Genomic DNA, 27,469 nt, shown 5'->3' with positions numbered 1-27,469 from the left:
CCGGAGTGTTTCACTCTGGCGTCGGAGGCTGCTCCTCGTCCCCTATTCTCCCAGAGACGCCGGCTCACCAAGCGGTGGGCACCGATCGCAGACCAGACCCCCACTGAGCACCCCCCTGGTTCTCAATCCCCCCCCCCCCCCAACAGGCCCCACATGCAGTGTTCACACGGTGTTTACGCCGGCAGCGACCAGGTATGGTTGCCGCCGGCGTGAACCGGTTGTATTGGGCAGGCCGCCCGGCCCATCCAGGCCGGAGAATCGCCGTTCGACTGTTAGAAACGGCGAGCGGCGATTCTCCGAGCGGCCTGTCATAAAACGCGGCACCCTGTTTGGGAGGGGGGGGGGTGGGAGAATCGCATGCGGGTGCCAGAGCGGCGTGGCGGGAATCGCCCAGCACTCCTGCGATTCTCCCACCCGGCGTGGGGGTCGGAGAATCGCGCCTTATGTTCTCCTTCTGGAGATTATTTGTTTCTAATTTATGCTCACCTGTGAGGAGGGTTCCAGAGGTGATACAGTACCCCTTGCCATGCAGGTTCATGTATGGCAGGGACTGCTTCACAATTCCTTCCCATTTTGAGCAGGCAGCCCAATTGCGAAGACTGGTTTCTGAAAAATTCATTCATGTGAGCTGAATGTTGCTGGCTGGGACAGAATTTGTTGCCCATCCCTGAGGACATTTAAGAGTCAACTACATTGCTGTGGGTCTGGAGTCACATGTAGGCCAGACCAGGTAAGGACGACAGATTGCCTTCTCTAAAGGACATTAGTGAACCAGGTGGATTTTTATGGCAAACAACAATGGTCACCTTTAGACTTTTAATTCCAGATTTTTTTATTGAATTCAAATTTCACCATCTGCCAAGGCAGGACTTGAACCCAGGTCCCCAGACCATGACTCTGGGTCTCTGGATTACTAGTCCAGTGACATTATCAATAAGTCATTGTCTCCCACCCCCACCACGGGATTTGCTGCGTCACTACCCCCATAGTACGATGGTGACCCAAACCCCCCATCAAACCCCTCCCTTCACCAGAGATCCCCCCATTAATGAGTCCCCCACAGAGACATCCTCAGAAGTGAGACCCCGATCAAACCCCCCCTTTTCAGAGAGACCCACCAAAGACCACCATTACTGAGCTTCCCACCAGAGATTCCCAGAGGAGTGACCCCCACAAGAGAACCCCCCACCCATCCCCCATATGTAGGACCCTCAACAGAGAACCCTATTAGAGAGACCCCACTAGAAACCCACAGAAGTGAGACCCGCACCAGAAGCCCCCATAAGAAAGATCCCAACAGAAACCCCCATAAGAGACCCCCCATCAGTGACCCTCCCATAAGTAATACCTCCATCAGAACACCCCCCCCCCCCATTACAGAGACCTCCACTAGAGACCTCCCCATGAGAAAGACTCCCATCAGAATCCACCCCGCCATTACGGAGACAATCATCATCCCACCAGGGACCCCCATCCCCATTACAGTGACCCCTGCCTGTAAGATAGAGAGCATTCCAGACAGAGTCAGTGAAACAAAATCACGGTTTTAAAAGTCACCTGTTGGCTCAGGCAGAGAAAGCAGCAACTATAAATTCCTAGAAAGTGATTGCTACATCAATTGGGTTTGATCTGCAAGGCTTTCATTCACAGTTTTACTAGGCTGTCATTGACATCTTACACTCAGCCAGCTATATGGATTGCATCATTTCTCTTCCCATCACACGTGAATGATCTGAAGTACCCAACTGTGAAATTATCTGCAATGTTTATAAAAACTATAATTGACAGCTCTTGGACCACATCAACGGACGTTAAGTGCTCTCATTTCCTCTTTTTCTCTGCAGAAAGCACTTAACTGCTTTTGACGTGGTCCAAGAGCTGTCAGTCACAGTTAGATGTCTATAAACATTGCAGTTTTCTGCCCGTTAACAACTTCTTTATCAATGGCATTATATTACCTCCAACACCATGGGCTCTTTTCTTATGACTTAACGTTTGTGAGGTACCTTGTTGAAGGCCTTCTGAAAGTCTACATACAACATGGGCGGGATACTCCGACCCCCCCGACGGGCTGAGAATCGCCGGGGGGCAGAGTGAATTCCGACCCGCCACCCCGATGCTGGCCGCCGGATTCTCCGACACCAGTTTTTCGGTGGGGGCGGGAATTGCGTCGTGCCGGTCGGGGGCTGTTGGCAGTGGCCCCCCACCGGCAATCCTCCATTCCGCAATGGGCCAAGTGGCTGCCCATTTTCGGCCAGTCCCGCAGGATCCAGCGTGAATCAAATCAAACAAGGTCCTTACCGGCGGGACCTGGCTCTGCGGGCGGCCTGCGGAGTCCTCAGGGGGGTGCAGGGGGATCTGGCCCGGGGAGGAGGGGGGCCCACGGTGGCCTGGCCCACAATTAGGGCCCACCAGTCTGCGGGTGGGCCTGTGCCGTGGGGGTACGCTTTCCCTCCGCACCGGTCGCTGTAATGGTCCACCATGGCCGGCGCGGAGAAGAAACCCCCTGAGCATGTACTGGGATCACGCTGGCACTCCGGCGCATGCGCCAACTCACGATGGTCGGCGGAGACCCTTTGGCGCCGGTTGGCGCGGTGCCAAGCCCTTTGCCGCCGGTTGGTGCGCGCCAACCCCGTCGGCGGCGGCCTAGCCCCTGATGGTGCGGAGGATTCCGCACCTTCAGGGTGGCCCGACGCCAGAGTGGTTCACGCCACTCCTCAGCACCAGTACAGCCCACCCCGCCGGTTAGGGGAGAATCCCGGCCCACATCTACTGCTTTCCCTCTATCAACTCTGATTCAGACTTCCTCGAAAAACACTAATAAATTAGTCAGACACGATTTCCCTTTTATGAAGGCATGCTGACTCTGCTTGATTAGGGGGCAGCATGGTATCACAGTGGTTAGCACAGTTGCTTCACAGTTCCAGGGTCCCAGGTTCGATTCCCGACTTGGGCCACTGCCTGTGTGGAGTCTGCACGTTCTCCCCGTGTCTGCGTGGATTTCCTCCAGGTGCTCCGGTTTCCTCCCACAATCCAAAGATGTGCAGGTTAGGTGGATTGGCCATGCTAAATTGCCCTTAATGTCCAAAAAGGTGAGGTGGCTTTACTGGGGGGGATTGGTTGGAAGTGTGAGCGTGAATGGGGTGCTCTTTCAAGGGACGGTGCAGACTCGATGGGCCAAATGGCCTCCTTCTGCACTGTAAATTCTATACTTAGATTATGATTTTCCAAATGTGCTGTTGTTACTTTCCTAAAAATTGATTCCAACATTTTTCCAACATTGGATGTTAGACTAATCGGCCTAAATTATCTGCTTCTTACCTCCCTACCTTTTTGAATAGGGTTATCATGTTACCCCCTCCCCCATGTCTGCACCCTTGGCCCCGTCACTGCCCAGCACCGTGGTGGCCTCTGGATCTGCTGCCTGTCTCTGATGCCAGGGGTACCATCGGCGGGCACTGCACTTGCCAGCAGTCTGCTCTGCCGTCCTTGCCCCCACCCCCATAGTGGCTACTGTGGGCGGTGCCCTGGCTGAGCTGGCGGCGGGTGGTGGCCGGATTGGGGGGGGGGTGTGTGGCAGAGGGTATGGCCAGTGTCCGGACCAGCAGCCCATGTCGCACCTCTGTGCCCGACCTTCCCTCCCTTATCAGCCACGTCGCCCGTTTCACGATTTTTTAAAGCACAAGTGAACCGTGCCTTTGGGAACTCGGCCATCAGAGGCGGAGCATCACGGAGGCTCCGGGGAATACTGGGTCAGGCCCGCTAATGATATGTAAATTTACAGCTCATCTGTGAACTTCTTAATCGTGCCCTGTTGTTTAAATCTAAATTATTGATATTCACGAGGAATAGCAAAAGACTTTGTATTGAGCCCTTTGGATTTGCACTGGAAAACAGCCTACTGATCACATAAACAAACGCCGATGATCACCTTTGTTTTCGGCCAATTATGACATAACTTGCCACTTTAAGTGCACTGTTGGAACTCTCAGTTGAATATTCTCACCAGACTGCTATGTGAAACATTGTCAAAATGTTTCTTTTAAAATCCATGTAGATTACAGCAAATGTCGTGTCATAAGAACAGAAGGACTAGGAGCAGGAGTAGGCCATATGGTCCCTCGAGCCTGCTCCGCCATTCAATGAGATCATGGTTGACCTTTTGTGGACTCAGCTCCACTTTCCAGCCCGAACATCATAACCCTTAATCCCTTTATTCTTCAAAAAACTATCTATCTTTATCTTAAAAACATTTAATGAAGGAGCCTCTACTGCTTCACTGGGCAAGGAATTCCATAGATTCACAACCCTTTGGGTGAAGAAGTTCCTCCGAAACTCAGTCCTAATTAACCCTTCTTGCTACCCCCCAAAAAATTCAATCAAGTTAGTCAGACACGTCCTTCCCTTCACAAATCCATGCCAAATGGCGATTTATACCGTCTCTCAGAATTTTCCCAATAACTTGTACATTACTGAGGTTAGGGTGTTTCACCTGTATTTACTTGCACTACCCATCCTCTCTTTAGATACTAATTGATACAATGTTGCAACTGTATAGATGTCCGTGAGGCCACACCTGGAGTATTGTGTTCAGTTTTGGTCTCCTTACCTGAGAAAGGACGTACTGGCACTGGAGGGTGTGCAGAGGAGATTCACTAGGTTAATCCCAGAGCTGAAGGGGTTGGATTACGAGGAGAGGTTGAGTAGACTGGGACTGTAGTCATTGGAATTTAGAAGGATGTGGGGGGGATCTTATAGAAACATATAAAATTATGAATGGCATAGATAGGATAGATGCGGGCAGGTTGTTCCCACTGCTGGGTGAAAGCAGAACTAGGGGCATAACCTCAAAATAAGGGGAAGTAGGTTTAGGACTGAGTTTAGGTGGAACTTCTTCACCCAACGGGTTGTGAATATATGGAATTTCCTGCCCAATGAAGTAGTTGAGGCTCCTTCATTAAATGTTTTCAAGATAAAGATAGATAGTTGTTTGGAGAATAAAGGAATAAAAGGTATTCAGGCCGGAAAGTGGAGCTGAGCCCACAAACGATCAACCGTGATCTCATTGAATGGCAGAGCAGACCCGAAGGGCCAGATGGCCTACTCCTGTTCCTTGTTCATATGCTCTTATGTTCTTATGTTAGTAGCCCTTCAGTCCTCAAATGGCACCATTCCTGTGGCCAGTGAGGAATGGACAATGATTGTCATAGCTTCTGCTATTTCTTCCCTGGCTTCCCTCAGCAGCCAGGGATACTTCTAAGCAGACATGGAAATTTCATTCCATGATAACATTTATAGTGCAGAAGGAGACCATTGAACCCATCGATACTGGACTGGCCCTTGGAAAGAGCACCCTGATTAAGCCCACACCTCCACCCTATCCTCGTAACCAAGTAACCCCACCTAAAAAAATGTTGGCCACTGAAGGCAATTTAGCATTGCCAATCCACCTAACCTGCACATCTTTGGACTGTGTGGGGAAACCGGAGAACCCAGAGGAAATCCACACAGACACGGGGAAAATGTGCAGACTCCGCATAGACAGTGACCCAAGCCGGGAATCGAACCTGGAACCCTGGAGCTGTGAAGCAACAGTGCTAGCCACTGTGCTACCTTGCCGCCCAGTGAAATTTATCCACTTTCAAGGATATATCCTCTCTCACTATATTCATCTGTAGTTCAGTTGAGTTGGCTAGACAGTTGGTTCGTAACAGAGCAAGGTCAGCAGCGTGGGTTCAATTCACATACCGGCTGAGGTTATTCATGAAGGCCCCGCCTTTTCAACCTTGTCGGTGATCCTCAGGTTAAATCGCCACCAGTCAGCTCTCCCCTTGAAAGGGGAAGGTAGCCATGGTCATCTGGGACAATGGTGACTTTACGTTTAATCGTCTAATGACTTAACCGCTATGCTATGATGCTTTTAGACATTTAATTGGTCAAGAAGGGGAGAATGTTACCTAAAGTTTGTCAACTCAAGCCTACTTATTATCATGCCCTACTGCATGTTGCTGTGGCTACTTCATACCTGTACATACATAGATACATAGAAGATAGGAGCAGGAAGAGGCTTTTTGGCCCTTTGAGCCTGCTCCGCCATTTATCACGATCATGGCTGATTATCCCTCAATAGCCTAATCCTGCATTCTCCTCATAGCCTTTGATCTCATTCTCCCCAAGTGCTATATCTAGCCGCCTCTTGAAGATATTCAATGTTTTAGCATCAACTACTTCCTGTGGTAATGAATTCCACATGCTCACCACTCTTTGAGTGAAGAAATGTCTCCTCATCTCTGTCCGAAATGGTTTACCCTGAATCCTCAGACTGTGACCCCTGGTTCTGGACACACCCATCATTGGGAACATCTTCCCTGCATCTACCCTGTCTAGTCCTGTTAGAATTTTATATGTCTCTATGCGATCCCTCCTCATTCTTCTGAACTCCAGCGAGAACAATCCTAACCGAGTCAATCTCTCCTCATATGACAGTCCCGCCATCCCTGGAATCAGTCTGGTAAACCTTCACTGCAGTCCCTCGAGAGCAAGAACACACTTCAACAGAAAAGGAGACCAACACTACACACAATATTCTAGGTGTGGCCCTGTATAATTGCAGCAACACATCCCTGCTTCTGTATTCACAATCTCTCGCAATGAAGGCCAACATACTATTAGCCTTCTTTACCGCCTGCTGCACCTGCATGCTTACCTTCTGCAATTAGTGCACATGGACACCCAGGTCCCGCTACACACTCCCCTCTCCCAATTTACAACCATTCAGGTAGTAATCTGCCTTCCTGTTTTTGCTTCCAAAGTGAATAACCTCACACTTCTCCAAATTATACTGCATCTGCCATTGATTTGCCCACTCGCCCAACCTGTCCCGATCTTGCTGTAGGATCCCTGCATCCTCATTACAGTTCACCCTCCTACCTAACTTGGTATCACCTGCAAACTTTGAGATGTTACATTTTGTTCCCTCATCCAAATCATTAATATATATTGTGAATAGCTGGGGTCCCAGCACCGATCCCTGTGGTACCCCACTGGTTACTGTCTGCCAATTTGAAAAGGACCCATTCATTCCTACTCTTCATTTCCTCTCTGCCAACCAGTTTTCTCTCCACCTCAATACACTTCCCCCAATCCCATGCGCTTTAATTTTGCACAATAATCTCTTATGCGGGACTTTGTCAAACGCCTTCTGAAAGTCCAAATATACCACATCGACTGGTTTCCTCTTGTCAACTGTACTGGTTACATCTTCAAAGAATTCCAACAGATTTATCAAGCATGATTTTCCCTTCATAAATCCATGCCGACTCTGACTGATCCTGCCACTGCTTTCTAAATGTTCCGCTATAAAGTCCTTGATAATGGATTCAAGAATTTCCCCCACTACCGATGTTAGGCTTACTGGTCTATAATTCCCTGCTTTCTCTCCCTTTTTGAATATTGGAGTGACATGAGCTACCCTCCAATCTGCAGGGACTGTTCCAGAGTCTATAGAATCCTGGAAGATGACCACCAATGCATCCACTATTTCCAGGGCCACCTCCTTAAGCACTCTGTAGATTATAGAAGCTATGTTTTTAATTCATAGACATCTGAATGTTGTCAGTGTGATGATTAATTCACATAACAATGTTCAGTATGGTAGTCCGTTCATTAAGCTAATTAGGAACTTAAAAATAAATCAATCTTTTCAGAGACATGTGATAACAATATATCGCAATTGAATATGCATGACCTGTGTCCAGTAATGTTCACAATAAATGTTATTGCCATCACTTCTGTCTGTCAGTGATCAAACTTGGTGACATTGTGTGTGGGCGGAAGGAGAATGAGGAGGCAGTGTGGCACAGATGTTGAAATATTTGTTTTCTTATCTGGAGGGCAAGGCCATTTCTTACTACAGTTATGTTAATTTGTTTAAGTATGGTAGAACAAATAGAAGGCATGTTGCACAAGCACATTCAGGTATTTACTGGAAGGGTGGCTTTGCCAGACTTCCTATTGACATGAATGACAGACAGAAAGCAGTTTAACACCCTGATCTCACTTTAGTGTTGACACCTGTTTGGAGGTAGTGTAGTCTGTACATCCGTTAGCCAGGATGAAGCTGCTATGCATCGCACTCTTCACTATTCAGCTGATATTTGCGAATGCAGAATCGGAACCTGTAATTGAACCTGAGTTAACTCAACGCCCTTCAACATATCTCATTAGTTGCAGTAATCCAGGAGTTCTCGGTGCTGTGGATCTCACCCTTCGTAAATTCAATGCTGAGCTGAAAGATGGCCATCAATATGCTCTTCACAGGGTCATTGACGCTGAAGCACAGGTGGGCAATTCTTTCATTCTGATCTTGTGCAATGTTTGCATGCAAATCATGTTATGGCTTTGCTTTGCTCTGCGATATTTAAGTACATTATCTATCTCTTTTTATGATAATCTGTGCCCTGTGTCAACCCATGGTATAGAATCACTACAGTGCAGAAGGAGGCCATTTGGACCATCGAAAGAGCATTCTGCACATAGCCATTCCCCCGACCAACCTGTTCTATCCCTGTAATCTAACCTGCATAGCCCTGGCCACTATGGGGAAATGTAGCATGACCAATCCAACTAATCTGCACATCTTTGGACTGTGGGAGGAAACTGGAGCATCCGGAGGAAACCCACAGAGATGGGGAGAGCTTAAAAAGTTCCACACAGTGACCCAAGGCCGGAATTAAACCCGGGTCCCTGGTGCTGTGAGGCAGCAGTGCTAACCACTGTGCCAAAGGTTTTAGCCTTTTTAACTGATCATTGGGAGGAGATTTACCACCTAAATCTTCCCATTACTTTGTTTCTGCTCAACACATGTACTGCACTGTAGCTGAGTTCAATAATTAGGTTAGTGGAAATAATAAAGACAAACGTATATTTTGCAGTGACATGGCTCAGTGTATTGGAGCTCAAATATACCACACCATTACACCTCCATGCTTCACCAACATGGTGCCCAACATACTGCATTGCCATGCTGGACCACCATGCCATGTTACTGATTCACTGTTTGGTGATCCATTTAGTGCAAGTTTTAAGCAAGACCACCAAGTATTTTTGATTTGATGGTTTAATGCAGTTGAAGCAGAGATAAAAACCAGATAACAGCGCCAGGTCACTGTCGTATCAAATCTCACTGGGCGCAAATCTCCCAATGAAATTTCAAAGTGTTGGCCCCAGTGGGATAAGCGACGAGATTCCAAACGAGTAGGTTGGCACGATCCATATCGCAATCCACCCATACTTCGGCCAGGATTCTCCATTCCCTACCGATGTGATCAGGAATCTCAATTGGGCATAGAATCTTGCAGCAAGAATTGGGATTCATGCCGGGTGGCAAACTGGTCGCGAGTCTCCATGTCTGCCCTACCGGCCGCCGTGGATTTCCCGTCGGCCCAGTTAGGCTACTCGCCCCGATCCAGCAGGAACATGCAAATAGCTCATTAGAGCTATTGTGCACATCATTGACAGGCAGGCGCACCATTCACCAACCTGGTGGGAGACTCCAGCCGAGTGTCCCATTGATGTGAATTGGTGAAACTCCTGAGGAACGTGAACCTGCCGGCTTGCAGTCCAAAGGATGGCAAGGTGGTAAATTCCTGCCCAACAATTGCCAATTCTCGGCAGCGTGGAGTGGTTAAAATGGAAAATCCCGTTGACAAGTGACGGGTAGATAGAATCCCGACATCAGCGAATGGGGCGCCACCAAGACGCACGTGGTTGGCGACTGGAGAATACCGCCCAAAAGTAAAGGGAACGGGGTTCTCTGTCGCTCCACGCCGATATCGTAATTGAGGGCGGAGAACCACTATTACACGTATACCAGCTCCAGCCCACTGCACCACCCGCTTCTGCTTGGCCCAGCACAGGACCTTCTCCTTCACACATAACTTCACTCCTTCAACTACGGAAGCACAGAGTCACTACCCTTGGCTGCTCACTCGAGGTAAGTTGATCACCGTGATGTAATAATGTCTCCTCCACTTCCTTCAGTGCCTCCCCTTGCTCCCGCACCTCCGCCACTGCGCTCGCCACCGCCATCGTGACAGGGGAAATCGCCTCCTCCACCAGCACACTCAAAACCTCCCTCATCTCCTTCCTCATTGTCTCCATGCATTTTGTAAACTGCCTTTCGAATTCTGCAGCCATTACGTTAGTCATTTCTTCAGCCATAGGCAATGCGGCCTCCCCTGGTGCTCCAGCCTCCATTTTCCTTGGTGACCCTGCAGTGACCTTTCCACACCCCGACGGACCTTCAGCGGTTTTATTTATGCCCGTATTTTTGCTCACCCTCGACATTTTCCTCTACTGTGCTTTCACTGTGCCTCTGTGCCTTCTCCCTCCTTTTGCCGCCTCCGTGGACCCTGGGACCGGGCATAAAGCCCCGAAAATGCCGTTCCGAACGGGAGCCCTCCATTGTGCTGTTGTCTCATCTTATTACTGGTGTCAGCAAGCTTTCACGCTTAACAGTTGTCCCTTATTTTAAACCTTAGATTCTGGCTGCTCTTCTTAATTGTTCAATGAAATAATTAATTGCTTAAAGAATTGTGAAATACAGTTCCCTTTCATATAACTTCAGAATTTAAGTCGATCAAATTACTTTCAGAATGAATTGTTCCTAGCTGTTTTTCTTCACGTCTGTGAAGCTGTCTGCATTTCAAACAGGCAGCTGCTGTTAACCCTTCTCCCTTTCATTAAAAGTCTCAGGCATTCTCAGTGTTACTTTCATGTTTTAAATGTCATATTTTTCCAATTTTTCATTACAGTTGTCATTGCCAACCCAGGGCATATTTTAGCTTCAAGCTGCTGTTGAGTGAAGAGTTCTTCTGCTTTCCCATAACATTTTTATCTTCCTTGAACACACTGTATACAAAAACTCTATCACCACACACCCCAAATGCCACCTGCAACCCCTTTACATAATCAGTGTCAATTATTGGATACTTAACATCAATTTAACATGTAATTGGAATGTCTCTTGACCCATTCCTAACAGTTTCCCCTTCCTTGGAGGCAAACAAATAATTTGGTAAATATTGGGTTCCCCCGAAGAAACAAAATTACAAGAAGCTTAAAACACATGCAATTCTGCCCCCGCCTCCAACCTTTTTTTAAAAAATCATTTTTGGAAGGAAAACAAACAGTGACAGAAACAGGCACCCTTCATTAATAATATCCAAAGGTTTCTGTGAATTAGCCCCTCTCTTCGTAAAACAATTGGACAATTGATAGCTACTGTCGTCCCATTTAATTTTTGCTATCTCTCCTTTCTCCAACATTTGCTTCAAACTTGCGATGTCTATCCTTAACCTTTCCTCATTCACACTTTTTGTAGAGTGCACATTTTCCCACAGGGAATTATTGTCAATGTGACACTCAATGGATATTTTACCTAAATCCCCAAATGTTTGTCAATATCTGGGATATATAAAAGGCCATATCCACCTCTACAAGGCTTAATGTCTCAGTGGCCAAAGTGCTTTTAACCACTCTCCTTATTTTCTTTATTTCCCACACAAGGGGGTAACATTGACCATTATTCCTGAAACAAAAATTATAAAACCTCCTGCACTTGAAACCGCATCATATAAATTTGTATAGGACCCATCACTATAAACTATGAGTTTCAAGTGCCTAAGATCACTGAAAACCGGGAACCTCAAAACACCCTCCTGCATTTTCAGTTTGGCCTAAGCTTTATTTGCTCTCATTGTGTCTTCCACTTTAGGATCATTCATTTTTGTACTCAACTCTAAGACATGAAAACTAACGTCCGATCTAGTCTGTCAACCTAACCAATTCAGTTGCCCGATTAAACTTCACGGTTGCACTTTTTCCAGCTTTGAAACCATTGCGTCTTTATATGGAAATCATATAGACTGAGTTAGGTGCAACTTTACGTAGGCAATCTAACTCAGTCTATATGATTTCCAGTCTATTATATTTAAATGCATGGGAAGCCTGACTTCCAACCCTGAATTTTTCTTCAACTCAGAGATTACAATAGCTTCGAGGTGATGCGTTTTGGTAGATCCAATTCAGGTGGGAGCTATAAAATAAATGGCAGAACCATCAGGAACATAGAGAAACAGAGAGATCTGGGCATGCAGGTCCACAGATCCTTAAAAGTGGCAGCACAGGTGGAAATGATGGTAACGAAATCCTATGGCATGCTTGCCTTCAGTATAAAAGCTCAAAAATTATGTTACAGTTATAGAGCGGTGGTTAGGCCACATTTGGAATACTGGAATACCATCTAATTCTGGTCACCACACTACCAGAAGGATGTGGAGGCTTTGGAGAGCATACAGAAAAGGTTTACCAGGATGTTGCCTGGTATGGAGGGTATTAACTATGATGAGAGATTAATAAACTGGGATTGTTCTCCCTAGAGAAATGAAGGCTGAGCGGCGACATGATAGAAGTTTATGAAATTATTAGGGGTATATATAGGGTGAACAGTTGCAACTTTATCTCAGGGTATAATTGAAAATTACAAGGGGTACAAGTTCAAGGTGAGGGGGGACAGATTCAGTGGAGATGTGCGGGGAACGATTTTTTACACAGAGGGTAGTGGTGGCCAGGAATGCACAGCCAAGTGAGGTGGTTGAGGCAGATACGTTAGCAATCGTAAAGACATATTTGGATAGGCACATGTACAAACAGGGTGTAGAAGGATACAGGCGATTGGTCTAAATAGGGCACACGATTGGCACAGGGCTGGTGGGCCTATTCCTGTGCTGTATTGTGCTTTACTCTTTGTTCTTTGATTACACTTTACTTTGTCCTTAATTAGATAATTCGTTCTTCAGGAACCAGTCCAAAGCTATTCTTAAATCCTGGTGGCTTGCTTCCTTTTTTCTTTTCCCAGCAGATAACGTCTCATCCCTGACCTGACTTTCATAGTGGGTGTTACCTTGGACATTCCTCCCTCTAGCCAAAGCTAGTTGAATCCTCCAGCCTTGTTTAAATTCTCCAAACTTGGCCTTTTCAATCCTTGCAGAGACTATGGGGCTGGTTTAGCTCACTCAGCTAAATCGCTGGCTTTTAAAGCAGACCAAGGCAGGCCAGCAGCACGGTTCGATTCCCGTACCAGCCTCCCCGGACAGGCGCCGGAATGTGGCGACTGGGGGCTTTTCACAGTAACTTCATTGAAGCCTACTCGTGACAATAAGCGATTTTCATTTTCATTTCCAACTTGAATTCTGCCTCTATCTCTCTTCTCTCTCTCTTTCTCTCTCTTCCTCCTTTAAACTACTCCACTTTGCCTTAAATTAAACAAATACTGTCAAAATATAACACACTTATAAACTCTGCACTTGAAATTCCTCACACCTTACTGCTTTACACGAGAATCAATACAATTTGTTGCATGATTTCTGTTGCTTCATCAATTATTTTGCAGATACAGCGATTTAAAATTTAGATTAATATTAGCCATTGTATCAATTTAAAACTGATAAGAAGTAGCACAGAAAAATTGGAAAATCCTGATATAACGAGGTGGAATTTTAGGGTTTCAGCATTATGGGGGGGGGGGGGGGGGGGGGGGGGTGATAAAATGTGCTGAGCCATTCAAATATCCATTGACTTCAGGGGGATCATAAATTCCATCAGCGTAAAATTACACCCAACGTTACAAAGAAGTTTTACCTGAATTCCATTTCAATGTTTCGGTTTGAGAATCAAGAATACTGTACTTGTCTGACATAAATCTGTTCTTCACAGGGATTGCTCGGAAGACGATATTTTGTTAAATTTTCTATCCAAGAAACAGATTGCCCTGTTGGAAATGGAAAACGCTGGAAAGAATGTGGCTCTGGTGCATCTGGAAAAGCTGTAAGCTTTCTGATTATCAATTCTTAAAGCCCCCTTCACTACAAATGGCAAACAATTCCAACTTTCGCAACATTGTTTTGACATCACAGTCAGTAGAGTTTCTGGAGGCTTCTTTAGGCTGGGAATTTCTTCAGAGCTTGTTTTAGGTCCATTACAGTGTCTTCACTGAAGTGTAGCAGGAACCTCGCGTTTATCTTGCATTTTGGGCAAAGTTACAATTGTGAGGTGGTAGTTCGCGGGATGGGGGTGTGCGAGGGGTGGTTGGTGAGCTGTTGGGCAAACATCTCGGAGAAAATTCCTGGCCCTAATGAAAGGTTATTTGAGATGGTAAGGCACAGATGCACTTGGATAGCACCTGGTGTGGGGAAATATCAGTATGAAGCAAGGCTTGAAAAGTGGACCTGAGAGTAACTTATGGGGTGCTGGGAAGGAGCTGCAGTTGGCTGCGTTGCCTAATTTCCATTTCCTACACCACCAGAGACTATGCTTCAGAAGTACTTTATTAGCTGTAAAGTGCTTTGGGATATCTGAGGTTGTGAAAGGCACTATATGAATGCAAGTACCCAGACTGTTTAATGTCACCCTTTAGATGTTAATTGTACAATGAAAGGGCAAAGGGTAGATGCTTGACATGGGCTGCAGTCCTGAGAAGTGACAGCCTTATGCTTGCCCAGTCCAGCCATTTAGCTATTGCCATTGTATTGGGCTCTGGATTTGTGTATTCACTGATCAGTCGGCTGGTGAGTCAAATGGCGGCTGACAGCTCCTAAAAGATCCGAGACAGTGGCATGTGAACACCTAGAATTTTTTATCTGAATGCATTGAGACTCAGTCATTTGCTGCAATATTTAATATTTCAATCAAACTGATAGCTTTGATGTTTGGACGATTTTCTACATGTAAATTGCAGCCTTTCTCCTAAGTTCTGATATTTTAGTCGACAGGTTATTGTCAGTCGAATGTGTACATCCATTTGGTCCAAAGAAGAACTGAAGTGACGGAACATAATTGCACCATATATTCAGGTATGAGGAAGTAAAACTCAACTTGGCAGCTATTATGGGTAACACGTTGTGCTTCATAGTCAGGGAAATGATGAATGGCTCCCCGCCACCCCCCACCCCACACACACACACACACACATACATACACACACACACACATACACACACACACACACACACACACATACCCACATACACATACACACACACACACACACACACACACACATACACACACACACATACATACACACACACACATACCCATACACACACACACACATACACACACACACACACACACACACATACCCACATACACATACACACACACACACACATACCCACATACACATACACACACACACACATACACACACACACACACACATACCCACATACACATACACACACACACACATACCCACATACACATACACACACACACACACACACACACACATACACACACACACATACATACACACACATACCCATACACACACACACACACACCCACACACACCCACATACACACACACATACACACACACATACACACACACATACAAACACCCACACACACACACATACACACACACACATACACACACACACATACACACACACATACATACAGACACACATACACACATACACACACACACACACACACACATGCATGCACACAATTACACAAACACATACACATTTGAGGAGAATCCACGTTGGGGTCTTATTTGAATACTTTGGATAAACTTGCAGAATCTGTCATGCTTACAGATGCAAATCACTTATTTCTGAGGGCTAATTTTCAGTCTGACTGACTTGCAAGCAGCAGTCTTGATAAGTCGCAAAGTGTTTCTCTAGGACCCACAAAGAAACTTGGGGCAACATAAAAAAAAGGAGCAATAATTGTCCATTTGCCCATGTCAAGCCTGTTCCACAATTCAATAAGATGATGGCTGACTTTGGCCTTAATTTCACTTTCGTCCTGACTGTTACCTCAAGCCCTTGTCTCCCTAAAGTTCAAGAATGTGCCTGCCTCAACATTGAATACATTCAGTAACAGCCTCCTCCCCAGCTCTCTGCGGTAGAGAATTCCAATGATTCACGATCCTTGACTGAAGAAATTCCTCCTCATCTCTGTCTTAAATGGGTGACACCTTATTATGAAACTGTGCCCCCTAGTTCTTAAATTCCCTATGAGGGAAGCAATTCTCAGCATCCAACCTGTCAAACCCCTTCGGAATCTTATACATTTTAATTAGATCGCCTCTCATTCTTCTCACCTCCAATGAGTACAGTCACAACTTTCTCAACCTTAGGAGCAGGAACCCAGGGACCTGGGTTCAATTCTGACCTTGGTTGACTGTCTGTATAGAGTTCACACATTCTCCCTTTATCTGCATGGGTTTCCTCTGGGTGTTCCAGTTTCCTCCCACAGTCCAAAGCTGTGGATTGCCCAGGCTAAATTTCCCCTTAGTGTGTCCAAAGGTCAGGTGGTGTTACGTGGATAGGCCAGGGATTGAGCTTTGGTGAGATATTCTTTCGTAGGGCTGGTGCAAACTTCTTCTGTACTGGAGCGACTCTATAGATTCCTCATGCAGCAACACTTTTGTTGGAGGAATCAACTTGGCGAGTCTCTTTTGAACTATTACTAATGTAAGTATGGCACTCCTTAGACAAGGATGCAGAACTGTATGTACTTCCCTAGATGTAGGCTCGTAACCTCCTGGCTCAATGGCATCGGATTTGTGGGAAAGCTCAAAGATGCGCTGCGTAATTCTCTCAGGAGTTCCCAGGTAAGGATCTATGGGCAATTGCCCAGACCTGCTAACTTTCCCTGGGCGTTGCACTGGAATCCATTCAACAAAGTGATTTCAATCGCGAACTTCGGATGGTTCTGCCAGAGATACGCTAATAGTTACTCTGGATTGGGTTGGTTTGGATTTGTTAATTGTCACGTGTGCCGAGGTACAGTGTTACAGTATTTTTCTGCGAGAAGCTCAACAGATCATTAAGTGCATGAGATGAAAAGGGAATAAAAGAAAATACAAAATAGGGCAACACAAGCTATACAATGTAACTACATAAGCACTGGCATCGGTTGAAGCATACAGGGTGTAGTGTTAATGAGGTCAGTCAATAAGAGGGTCATTTAGGAGTCTGGTGACAGTTGGGAAAAAGCTGTTTTTGAGTCTGTTTGTGCGTGTTCTCAGACTTCTGTATATCCTGCCCGATGGAATAAGTTGGAAGAGTGAGTAAACCGGGTGGGAGGGGTATTTGATATGAGTTTGGCTGGGATTATGGTGTTTAAGGCTGGGATTATGGCTGGGATTTATTGGTAGTCAATAAATAGGAGTCTGATGTAGGAGTCCTTGTTGTCGAGATGCTCTGGGAAATGGTGTCTGCAGTGTACTGGTTGTGACAATATGTGAATTGCAGTGGATCAAGGCGTTCTGGGAGTATGGAGGTGATGCGCTTCATGATCAACCTTTCGAAGCACTTAATTACAACTGAAGTCAGGGCCACCGGACGTTAGTCACTGAGGCACGTTGCCTGGTTCTTCTTTGGCACTGGTATGATGGTGGTCTTCTTGAAGCAGGTGGGGACCTCGGAGTGGAGTTGGGACAGGTTAAAGGTGTCCGCAAACACCTCTGCCAGCTGGTCCGTGCAGGCTCAGAGTGCATGACCAGGAATCCGTCCAGGCCCGTCGCCTTCCGAGGGTTCACTTTCAGGAAGGCTGATCTGCCTTCGGAAGCTGTGATGGTGGGTATGGGTGAGTTATGGGCTGCTGGGGCACTCGACAGCGGATTGTTGGTTACCTGCTCGAACAGAGTATAGAATGCATTGAGTTCATCGGGTAGGGGTGCGCTGCTGCCAGAGATACTGCTCGGCTTCGCTTTGTAGCACGTTATATTGTTTAATCCTTGCCACAACCACCGACAGTCTGTCTGTGACTCTAGCTTGGTTTGATATTCTCTCTTGGTATCTCGGATGGCTTTGCGGAGGTTTTACCTGGATTCCTCGTATAGGTCAGGATCATCTGACTTGAACGCCTCAGATCTGTCCTTCAGTAGGGAGTCAATCTCGCGGTTGAGCCATGGTTTCCGGTCTGCCCGGTGAATTGAGAAGCCTTCATGTGGTGAATGTATAACCTATAAATCCACACTGTATATTACTGTGTCCCTGTGGGCTCCATCTGTGAGCCGTTGCGTGGCTCTGCCCGCAGGGGGAGATGAGGAGCATGTACAGGGCTCTGCCCTTGGCTCCAACCCAGCAGGAAGTATAAAGTGCTGCGGTCTTACGAGTCCGCCCTCAGTTCAGTTTAGTCACAGGCAGGCTCAGTTGTAAGCCAATTAAAGCCACAGTTTACTTCACTTGTGTCTTTGAATGAATTGATGGTCGCATCACTTCAGGTTGTATGGCACAGTCCGGTGAGCCGGGGTGAGCCATGTCTCTGTGAAACAGAGCACCCAGCAGTTTCTTACTTCCCTCTGAGAGGTAAGTCTAGCGTTAAGTTGATCCAGCTTGTTTTCGATCGCTTGGATGTTTGCCAGGAGTATGCTGGGGCGAGAGGTCTTGACACCGCATTGCTTCAGTCTAACCTGCAGACCGCAGCGTTTCCCTCGCTTCCTCGGTCGGCGGCTGCGGCTGGATGGTCCTGGGATCTGATGGGAGAAGTCTGACCTTGTGGAAGGTAGGTTGTTGCGTCTGGCGGGGTCCAGGGTGCTGTCATGGACCAGGTCGCTGGTTACGTTTCTGGGGTCGTGTCTGGCAGGGTCCCGGGCACTGGTTGAGGTAGAGGGGTTGCCTGTTTGCGATCCGGATGGGTCCCGGCATTCTGCGGGCACGGGAATTCCTTGCAACACATTCGGGCCCTACCATTTCGGGGGTACTGGGCCGTGAACAGGGGCTTCCTGGGGCAGGTTGGGTGGAGTCCCATGGTCTGTTCCCTCCCTGGGCGCTCCTGGGGTCGGGCCTTGAAGTAGGCCTGGTCAGGCCTCCATGTGGATATTTCTTTCTTCCATCTCCTGGTAGGTTGGTTCGCTGGGCGGGCCTCGCCGGGTTGGGTAGCTGGGCGGGCCTTTCGGGGTTGAGTTGCGCAGGGTCCCGTCGTCGGGGGTCGGGTCGGGAGCTCCGGGGTCTGGGCCGGGCAATCCGGGGCTGGCGTCAGTTGTTAGGCCGGGTTCGGAGCTCCGAGGTCCGGGTCGGCTCCAAATCGAGGTTGGGCCTTCACTTCATGTTTGGGCCCGATCCACTTCCAGATTGTGGAGGTCAGGTCGGGCCGGGTCAAAAGGTCTCCAAGGGCCTCTGAGGACGTTCAAGCCTGCAAGAAAAGATAAAAGAGAGAGGTTAGTAATAATGTTAGTCTTAGAAGTAAATTTTAAAAGATTAGAACGAGTATAAGTTAAGTAAAAGTGGATCTGTTGGGGAGAGCTCGCAGAGAGTCGCCTCGCTCCGGTGCCATCTTCTGTATCGGCCTGAAGGAGCTGAAAGAGTTTGAAGAAATAAAAGCACTTCTAATGTAGGCGTAACTATTTTAAATACCCCGCATAGACCAAGCCCCGCACAGGACAACCCCTCGAACGCCAGGGAACTCCGATACCTCACAACTATGTATTCCACACCTCACCAACTCCCGCCTGCACAGAATTGACCTGAACCCCCTCCAACCTGACCAGACCTGACACCCCCGATCTGGCCTCCCCATCCTCGACTCAACTCAACCCCACCCTCCAAAAACCCCTGACCCAACTGACGTGACTCAACCAATTTCCCCACTCAGCTCCAACCTGACCCCCCCAGCGTTTTGAGAATTTTATTTTATTTCAATGAGCCTAATTGCCTGCCCGTCTTAGAATCATAGAATCACTACCATGCAGACGGACGCCATTCAGCCCATTGAGTCTTCACTGTCCCTTGGAAAGAGCACCTTAGCTAGGCACATGCCCCCACCTCATCCCCGTATCTCCACATAACCTTTTGGGACACTAAGGGGCAATTTATCGTGGGCAATTCACCTAACTTGTACAGCTTGGGACTGTGGGAGGAAACCGGATCACCCGGAGGAAACCCACGCAGACATGGCGAGAAAGTGTAAATTCCATACAGTCACCCGAGGCTGGAATTGAACACGGGTACCTGGCGGTGTGAGATGTGTCGATTAGATTAAGGGGTTAATAAGATGGAGGGAGGGGGAGGGGTTAGGGGGTGTGAGCTTGGGTGAAGAACTCTTTCACAGGGTCAGTGCAGACTTCATGGGCCAAACGGCCTCCTTCTGCGCTGCAGGTATTCTATGAATTGGTAGAATCTCAATTTCAAACTGGAGTCATAGAGTCACAAAGGTTTACAGCATGGAAACAGGCCCTTCGGCCCAACTTATCCATGCCACCCAGCTTTTACCACTAAGCTAGTCCCAATTGCCCGCCTTTGACCCATATCCCTCTATACCCATTTGACCCATGTAAATGCTTTTTAAAGACAAAATTGTATCTTCCTCTACCACTGCCTCTGGAATCTCATTCCAGACACTCAACATCCTCTGTGTGAAAAAATTGCCCCTCTGGGCCCTTTGTATCTCTCCCCTCTCACCTTAAACCTTCAGTTTTAGACTCCCCTACCTTTGGGAAAAGATGTTATCTACCTTATCTATGCCCCTCATTATTTGATAGGCCTTTATAATCTCTCCCCCCCAAACCTTCTAGGCTCCAGGGAAAAAAGTCCCAGTCTATCCAGCCTCTCCGTATAACTCAAACCATGAAGCCCTGGTAGCATCCCAGTAAATCTTTTCTGCACTCTTTCTAGTTTAATAATATCCTTTCTATAACAGGGTGACCAGAACTGTACACAGTATTCCAAGTATGGCCTTACAAATGTCTTGTACAATTTCAACAAGACGTCCTGACTCCTGTACTCAATGTTCTGACCAATGAAACCGAGCATGCCAAATGCCTTCACCACCCTGTCCACCTGCGACTCCACTTTCAAGGAGCTATGAACCTGTACCCCTAGATCTCTGTTCTATGACTCCCACCAACACCCTGTCATTAGCTGAGTAGGTCCTGCCGCAATTCGATCTACCAAAATGAATCACCTCACATTTATCTAAATTAAACTCCATCTGCCATTCATCTTCCCACTGGCCCAATTGATCAAGATCCCGCTACAATCCTAGATAAATAACCTTCTTCACTGTCCACTATGCCACCAATCTTGGTATCATCTTATTAACCATGCCTCCTAAATTCTCATCCAAATCATCAATACAAATCACAAATAACAGTGGACCCAGCACTGACCCCTGAGGCACACCGCTGGTCACAGGCCTCCAGTTTGAAAAGCAATCCTCCACAACCACCCTTGAGCTTCTGTCGTCAAACCAATTTTGTATCCAATTGGCTACCTCACCCTGGATCCTATGAAATTTAACCTTATGCAACAACCTACCATGCCACACCCTGTCAAAGGCCTTGCTAAAATCCATGTAGACAATGTCGACTGCACTGTTCTCATCTACCTTCTTGGTCACGCCTTCAAAAAACTCAATCAAATGCGTGAGACATGAATTTCCATTCACAAAGCCGTGCTGGCTGTCCCTACTCAGTCCTTGTCTCTCCAAATGCCTGTAGATCCTGTCTTTCAGAATACCATCTAACAACTTACCCACCACAAATGTTAGGCTCACTGATCTGTAGTTCCCAGGCTTTTCCCTGAGGTCCTTTTCCACAAAGACACAACATTTTCTACCCTTCATTATTCAGGCACCTCACCTGTGGCTGTCGATGATTCAAATATCTCTGCTGGGGGACCCATAATTTACTCCCTAGTTTCCCACAACGTCCTGGGATACATTTCATCAGGTCCTGGGGATTTTTCTACCTTGATGCGCTTTACGACTTCCAGCACCTCCTGCTCTGTAATATCTACACTCCTCAAGACATCACTATTTTTTTCTGCAAGTTTCCTAACATCCATGTCTTTCTCAACAGTAAATACCGATGAGATATATTCAGTTAAGATCTCATCTATCTCTTGTGGAGCCACACATAGATGACCTTGTAGATCCTTAAAAGGTCCTACTCTTTCCCTGGTCACTCTTTTGCCCATTACGTATTTGTAGAAGGTCTTTGGATTCTCCTTTGCCTTATCTGCCAAAGCAATCTCATGTCCCCTTTTTGCCCTGCTGATTTTTCTCTTAACTCTACACCGACAAACTCTATACTTTTCAAGGATCCACTTGATCCGAGCTGCCTTTCGCATGTCATATGCCTCCTTCTTCTTTTTGACCAGGGCCTCAATAGCCCTCGTCATCCAGGGTTCCCTAATTCTACTAGCCTTACCCTTCACTCTAAAATGAATGTGCTCACCCTGAACCCTACTTAATATACTTTTGAAAGCCTCCCACTTACCAGCTGTCCCTTTGCCTGCCAACAGATTCCCTCAATCAACTTTTGAAAGTTCCTGCGTAATACCATCAAAATTGACCTTGCCCTAATTTAGAATTTTAACTTTTGGGCCAGACCTATCATTCTCCATTGCTATCTTAAAACTAATGGAATTATGGTCACTGGTGCCAAAGTGATCCCTCACTAACACTTCTGTCACTTGCCCTTCCTTATTTCCCAAGAGGTCAAGTTTTGCCCCCTCTCTAGTCAGGCAATCCACATGCCGAATGAGAAATTCCTCCTGAATACACTCACCAACTTTCTCTCCAACCAAGCCCCTAATGCTATGGCTGTCCCAGTCAATGTTGGGAAAGTTAAACCCCCCAACTATTACCACCCTATTTTTCTTGCAACTATCTGTAATCTCCTTACATATTTGCTCCTCAACTTCCTGCTGACTATTTAGGGGCCTGCAGTAGAATCCTACCAAAGTGATCTCTCCCTTCATATTTTTCAGTTCTACCCATATAGACTCGGATATATTTCCTCTCAGTACTGCCGTGATATTCTTCCTAATCACAAAGGCAACTCTCCCTCCTCTCTTATCTCCTGTTCTATCTTTCCTATAGCATCTGTACCCTGGAACATTGAGCCACGACTCCTGGCCTCACTTAGCTCTTTTGCGGTAATAGGTATAATACCCCAGTCCCATGTACCCATCCATGCCCTGAGTTCATCAGCCTTGCCTGACAGGTCTCCTGCACTGAAATAAATGCAGTTTAATCTGGATTTCCCTTGCTCTCTGCCCTTCTTTCTCAGACCATCTGTCCGGTCATGTTTTGTCCACTCTCCCTGTGGTTTATTTCTCTTAGCCTTACTGGACCCATTCACTGAGTTCTCCACAGTCTCTGTACTGTGGCCCTTTTTGATTTTTGCCTTTGGTTTCTCTGCCTTTCACTTTTCCTCTTACTGCCTTTTGTTTCTGTCCCCACTTTATTTCCCTCCGACTTCCTGCATCGGTTCCCATCCTCCTGCCACCTGGAGGCGTGATCAGTTTTATGGAAAGGGCAAATCTCGAGTGAGTTGAATCCTGAACAATGTAAAAGATCACGGAATATACAAACGTTCATGGTTTTGGGTGTAATTCACATTTAAGATTTGTCGATCTTTTCTGTTGGTCCAACTGATGTTTCTCAGATTCAGCTTTACATCTCGAGGAAACTGGTGGAAACTGGATCCCTTTGTGCTGAAGTCTTGCAGAGAATTTAGTTCAGGACCTCATAATTCAGCAGAGAGAATTCTACAAATGGAGCCAGGCTACTCCTCCTAATCATACAACACAAATAATGGAACATATGGGGCGGGATTCAATGACCCCCCCCCCACCCCTGGGCCGGGTCTAAGAATCCCCGGTGGGAGGAGCGAATCCCACCCCGCCGCCGGCTGCCGTATTCTCCGGCACTGTTTTTTGGGTGGGGGCAGGATCGCCGCCATGCCGGCCGGGGGCTGTTGACAGCGGCCCCCCCGGTGATTCTCCGGGCCCCAATGGGCTGAGCGGCCGTCCATTATTGGGCAGTCCCGCCGGCGTGAATTACTCAACTAACGTGCCAGCGGGACCCGGCAGGTGAGTATGCGTGGGCGGTCCTCAGGTTGGCGCGGGGGGACCCAACCCTGGCGGGGGGTGGGCCCACAGTGGCCTGACCTGCAATCGGAGCCCACCGATCTGTGGGCGGGCTTGTTCTGTGGGCGCTCATCTTCCTTCTGTGCCGGGCTCCTGTAGGACTCCGCCATATTGCCCGGGAGGCAGCACGGAGAAGAGAAGCCCTCGCGCATGCACGAAAATATGACGGCCGTTCCGCGCATGCGCAATCTCAAGGAGTCCCTTCGCCGCCAGCTGGAGAGGTGCCAACCCCTCCGGCGTCAACCTAGCCACCTAGAAAGGTGAGAATTCCTCACCTTGGGGGGCTGTTGACGCCGGAGTCATTGGTGCTGGTTTTCCCACTGTCGTGGGGACTTAGTCCCCAGAAGGGAGGATCCCGGCCATGGGATAAGCTTTCATCTGTATCTGTTAAAGAACAAACAAAGGGAGAGTGGCAGGGAAAACTTTTCTATTAGAAAGTTCTGTTCAAAACATGGAATGCTAGGGTGGCACAGTGGCATCGTGGTTAGCACTGCTTCCTGACGGCACCAAGGACCTAGGTTCAAACCCCATCCCGGGTCACTGTCCGTGTAGAGTTTGCAGATTCTCCCTGTGTCTGAGATTTGGGCACTTTAAATTTACATTATAAAAAAATGGAATGGTGTACAAGGAACAGTGATGGAAAGAAATCAATAATAGGGTTTAAAAAGGAAGTTGGTAAAATGAATTTAAAAAGTAACATTGAAAGGGTTGTGGAGAAAGGGCAGAGGAATAAGAATAAATGAAGAGCTCTTTCAGGAAACTGGAATAGATGTGATAGACTGAATAACCTTCTGTGATTCTATAATGCAGATTAATTGGTGTTTACAATGTAAATTATTTCATCTGTTTAGCTGCGCACTAATTGACTGTGACATTGCTTCCCAGGTCACCACTCAGTAACTGATGCACATATTCGACCGTGTCTTGGATGTCCAGTGGACCTGCCAACTAACCATCCCGAATTAAATCAGACAGTTAAGCATGCTATTGTAAAGTATAACGCCGAGAGCAACTATACAAATTACTTTCAGCAAGACAAAGTATTCAGATTTTCCCGTCAGGTTAGACCTTTCACTGTAAACATTTTGATGATTAGTCATTTTCTTTTGTATTTCTGAGTTGTCTGCTTCTGATCATCTGATCGATCTTCTTTGTCGCTGGCTGAGAGGGCAGATCTCATCTGAGTCTCTATTGTAGTACAGGTATAAAATATACATGTGAAAAAATGATGGGATAAAAGAAATGCCCAGCAAGGTTTTTCTTCCACAGAACTATGCAACTTCCATTTCACGAACTCCAGCAACCGCATTTCATATTTGGAATGAAAATACTCTTTGACCTCTAAAGGTGTGGCGTGGGGTGACTTCATTGGGAAATCTGATTGACAAGCAGTGGGAGTAGAGAGCCCCGTCACCAGTGAATGAGAAACACGAGGCTTGGGTAATGGAGAATTCTGCCTCGTGTTTTACATTAAGTTAGAAAGTGATATAGTTCATTCTGTAAGGAGGGCCCAAAATCTGAACAAAGGAAATTATTGAGGTACAATAATAATTGGCTATGATGGATTGGGAAAATATGTTAAAAGATTTGATGGTGCACAGGCAATGGCTAGTAGTCAAAGAAATATTATATGGTCTGCAACAAATATACATTCTTCTAAGACACAAAACCCAACATAAAGGAGAACCAACTGCAGCTAGCAAAATAAATTAAAAGATTGCATCAAAGGAGGTGGCTTGTATGATTGCCAGAAAGCATGGCATGCTGGGAGATTGGGAGTAATCTAGAATCCAGTAAAGGATGACCAAAAAAATAATAAAGAAAGGGAAAAGAGAATATGAATGCAAGCCAGCGAGTAACACACAGGCGGACTGTAAAATCTTCTTCAGGTGTGTGAAAAGGAAAAGATTAGCAAAGACAAATGTGGGTCCATTCCAGACAGATACAGGATAACCCATAGTGGAGAAATTGCAGAGAAACTAAACAATTTTGTTGTCTTTCCTCACTGGTTAAGATACAGAAAATCTCCCAGAGATATTATAGATCCAAATGACTTTTAAAAATAATAAAGACGTATCGGAGAAAAATACAGCTATTTAACTATAAGGCACTTCACTCTTGCACTCTCGAGAAAAACAGATGGAGTTTCTTGGAGTTTCAAAGAAGGCCTTTATTTTGAGCTACATCAAGGGCTCCCAGTGCACCAACTAGTGGCACACACCAGAGAGAGCCCTGAATCAAGGCCTCTGCAGATAGTAATGTTGCAAGTTCAATTACAAGGAATTAGCATATACCAATAATTTAGCATGTATGTCCAATCACAACTACCGATTAGGTTTCTATCATGTATAACATATCGGGACAATTGATCAATTGCAAAGTGTGCACATGTGCATTGAATTTTGGAAACAAAAATCAGGTGATGTGATTTACCACTAGCTGATTCTGCCCAGTGGTTTAATAGGACGTTCATTCCTTTGTTATTCAGAGGCCTAGATCATCTCCCTCCCAATCTTCTCTTGAATAATGATAAAATGATAATAGTCTGGATTCTCCTTTGGCGACATCGCTGGCAGCGCACTCACGCCCACGGATTTCCCAATGGCGTGGAGGTGTCCACAATGGGAAACCCCAATGGCCGGCTGCCGGGACGGAGAATCCCGCTGCCCGTGGGGACGCGCTGCACCGGAAACAGGTGTGGTGGGATGGAGAATCCTGTCCAATATTCTTTAAAGACCTTTTAATTTTATTATCCAAAAGATGTCGCTGTGCCTCAATTCGCCTGCTGTATCTAAAAGGATTTTCTTGCTGCGTTATCCACAGTAAAACGTTTTTAAAGAGCTACAAAAAATTACACTAAGACAAAACGAAGACCGTTATAATGAGAACTGTGTGATGTTATTCACAGAAATTCTGCATTGATGATGTAAAATTTATTCTCAGATGGTGGCTGGACTAAAAGAAAGATTCACCTTCTCAATGAAGGAAAGTGAATGCAGCAAGGAAGATTTTAATAATATTCCAGATGAATGCAATGTAAAGGCTGCTGGCATCAAAGTGAGTAAAAGCTAAAAATTAACTGTCGTTCCCTGCTGCCGTTGTCCCTTTTATTCTATGGGCTTCAACTTTGCTGAAGGAAACTGATATGCTGCACAACGCTGCATTACCGTCATCAACCGTTTGTGTTACATCATCTAAAAACAACCAAATTAGTTAAACAGGAAATAAAAAGAAAATATTGGGTAACCTCAGCAGGTCTGGCAGCATCTGTGGAGAGAAACAGAGGGAATGATTCAGCGGACTTGAGTTAAAGTCAGCTGAATGGCATGTTTAGCAGGCGGGGGTCTTTCTTGGCACCAGCAGCCACTGAGGAACACCTCGCTATTTAATGGCACTTTGCTGAGGACTTCGCAGATCAAAGCGGCATTTTGGAATCGCCCCAATCTTCTCTGCCCCGGCTCCTTTCAGATCATCCACCCCGGTTTTGTCCCCTCCCCACACCCAAT

General features: G+C 46.6%; 1 protein-coding gene across 1 annotated transcript in view; it reads left to right on the top strand.

Moving 5' to 3' along the window:
* Positions 1 to 8,026: 8,026 nt before the first annotated feature.
* LOC119976170 (kininogen-1-like) overlaps positions 8,027 to 27,469 on the top strand; it is a 29,810-nt gene continuing 10,367 nt past the window's right edge. Inside the window, exons 1-5 of the mRNA XM_038816447.1 lie at positions 8,027 to 8,341; positions 13,777 to 13,887; positions 14,825 to 14,912; positions 24,849 to 25,024; positions 26,907 to 27,020. Of these exons, the coding sequence (XP_038672375.1) occupies positions 8,114 to 8,341; positions 13,777 to 13,887; positions 14,825 to 14,912; positions 24,849 to 25,024; positions 26,907 to 27,020 (717 nt within the window). The 5' untranslated portion in view covers positions 8,027 to 8,113. The remainder of the gene's footprint in view (positions 8,342 to 13,776; positions 13,888 to 14,824; positions 14,913 to 24,848; positions 25,025 to 26,906; positions 27,021 to 27,469) is intronic.

Source organism: Scyliorhinus canicula, chromosome 13 (genome assembly GCF_902713615.1).
Source record: "Scyliorhinus canicula chromosome 13, sScyCan1.1, whole genome shotgun sequence".
NCBI classification, from domain to species: Eukaryota; Metazoa; Chordata; class Chondrichthyes; order Carcharhiniformes; family Scyliorhinidae; genus Scyliorhinus; species Scyliorhinus canicula.
The sequence above is the reverse complement of the archived record's forward strand: the minus strand, read 5'-3'. Positions and strand labels throughout refer to the sequence as shown.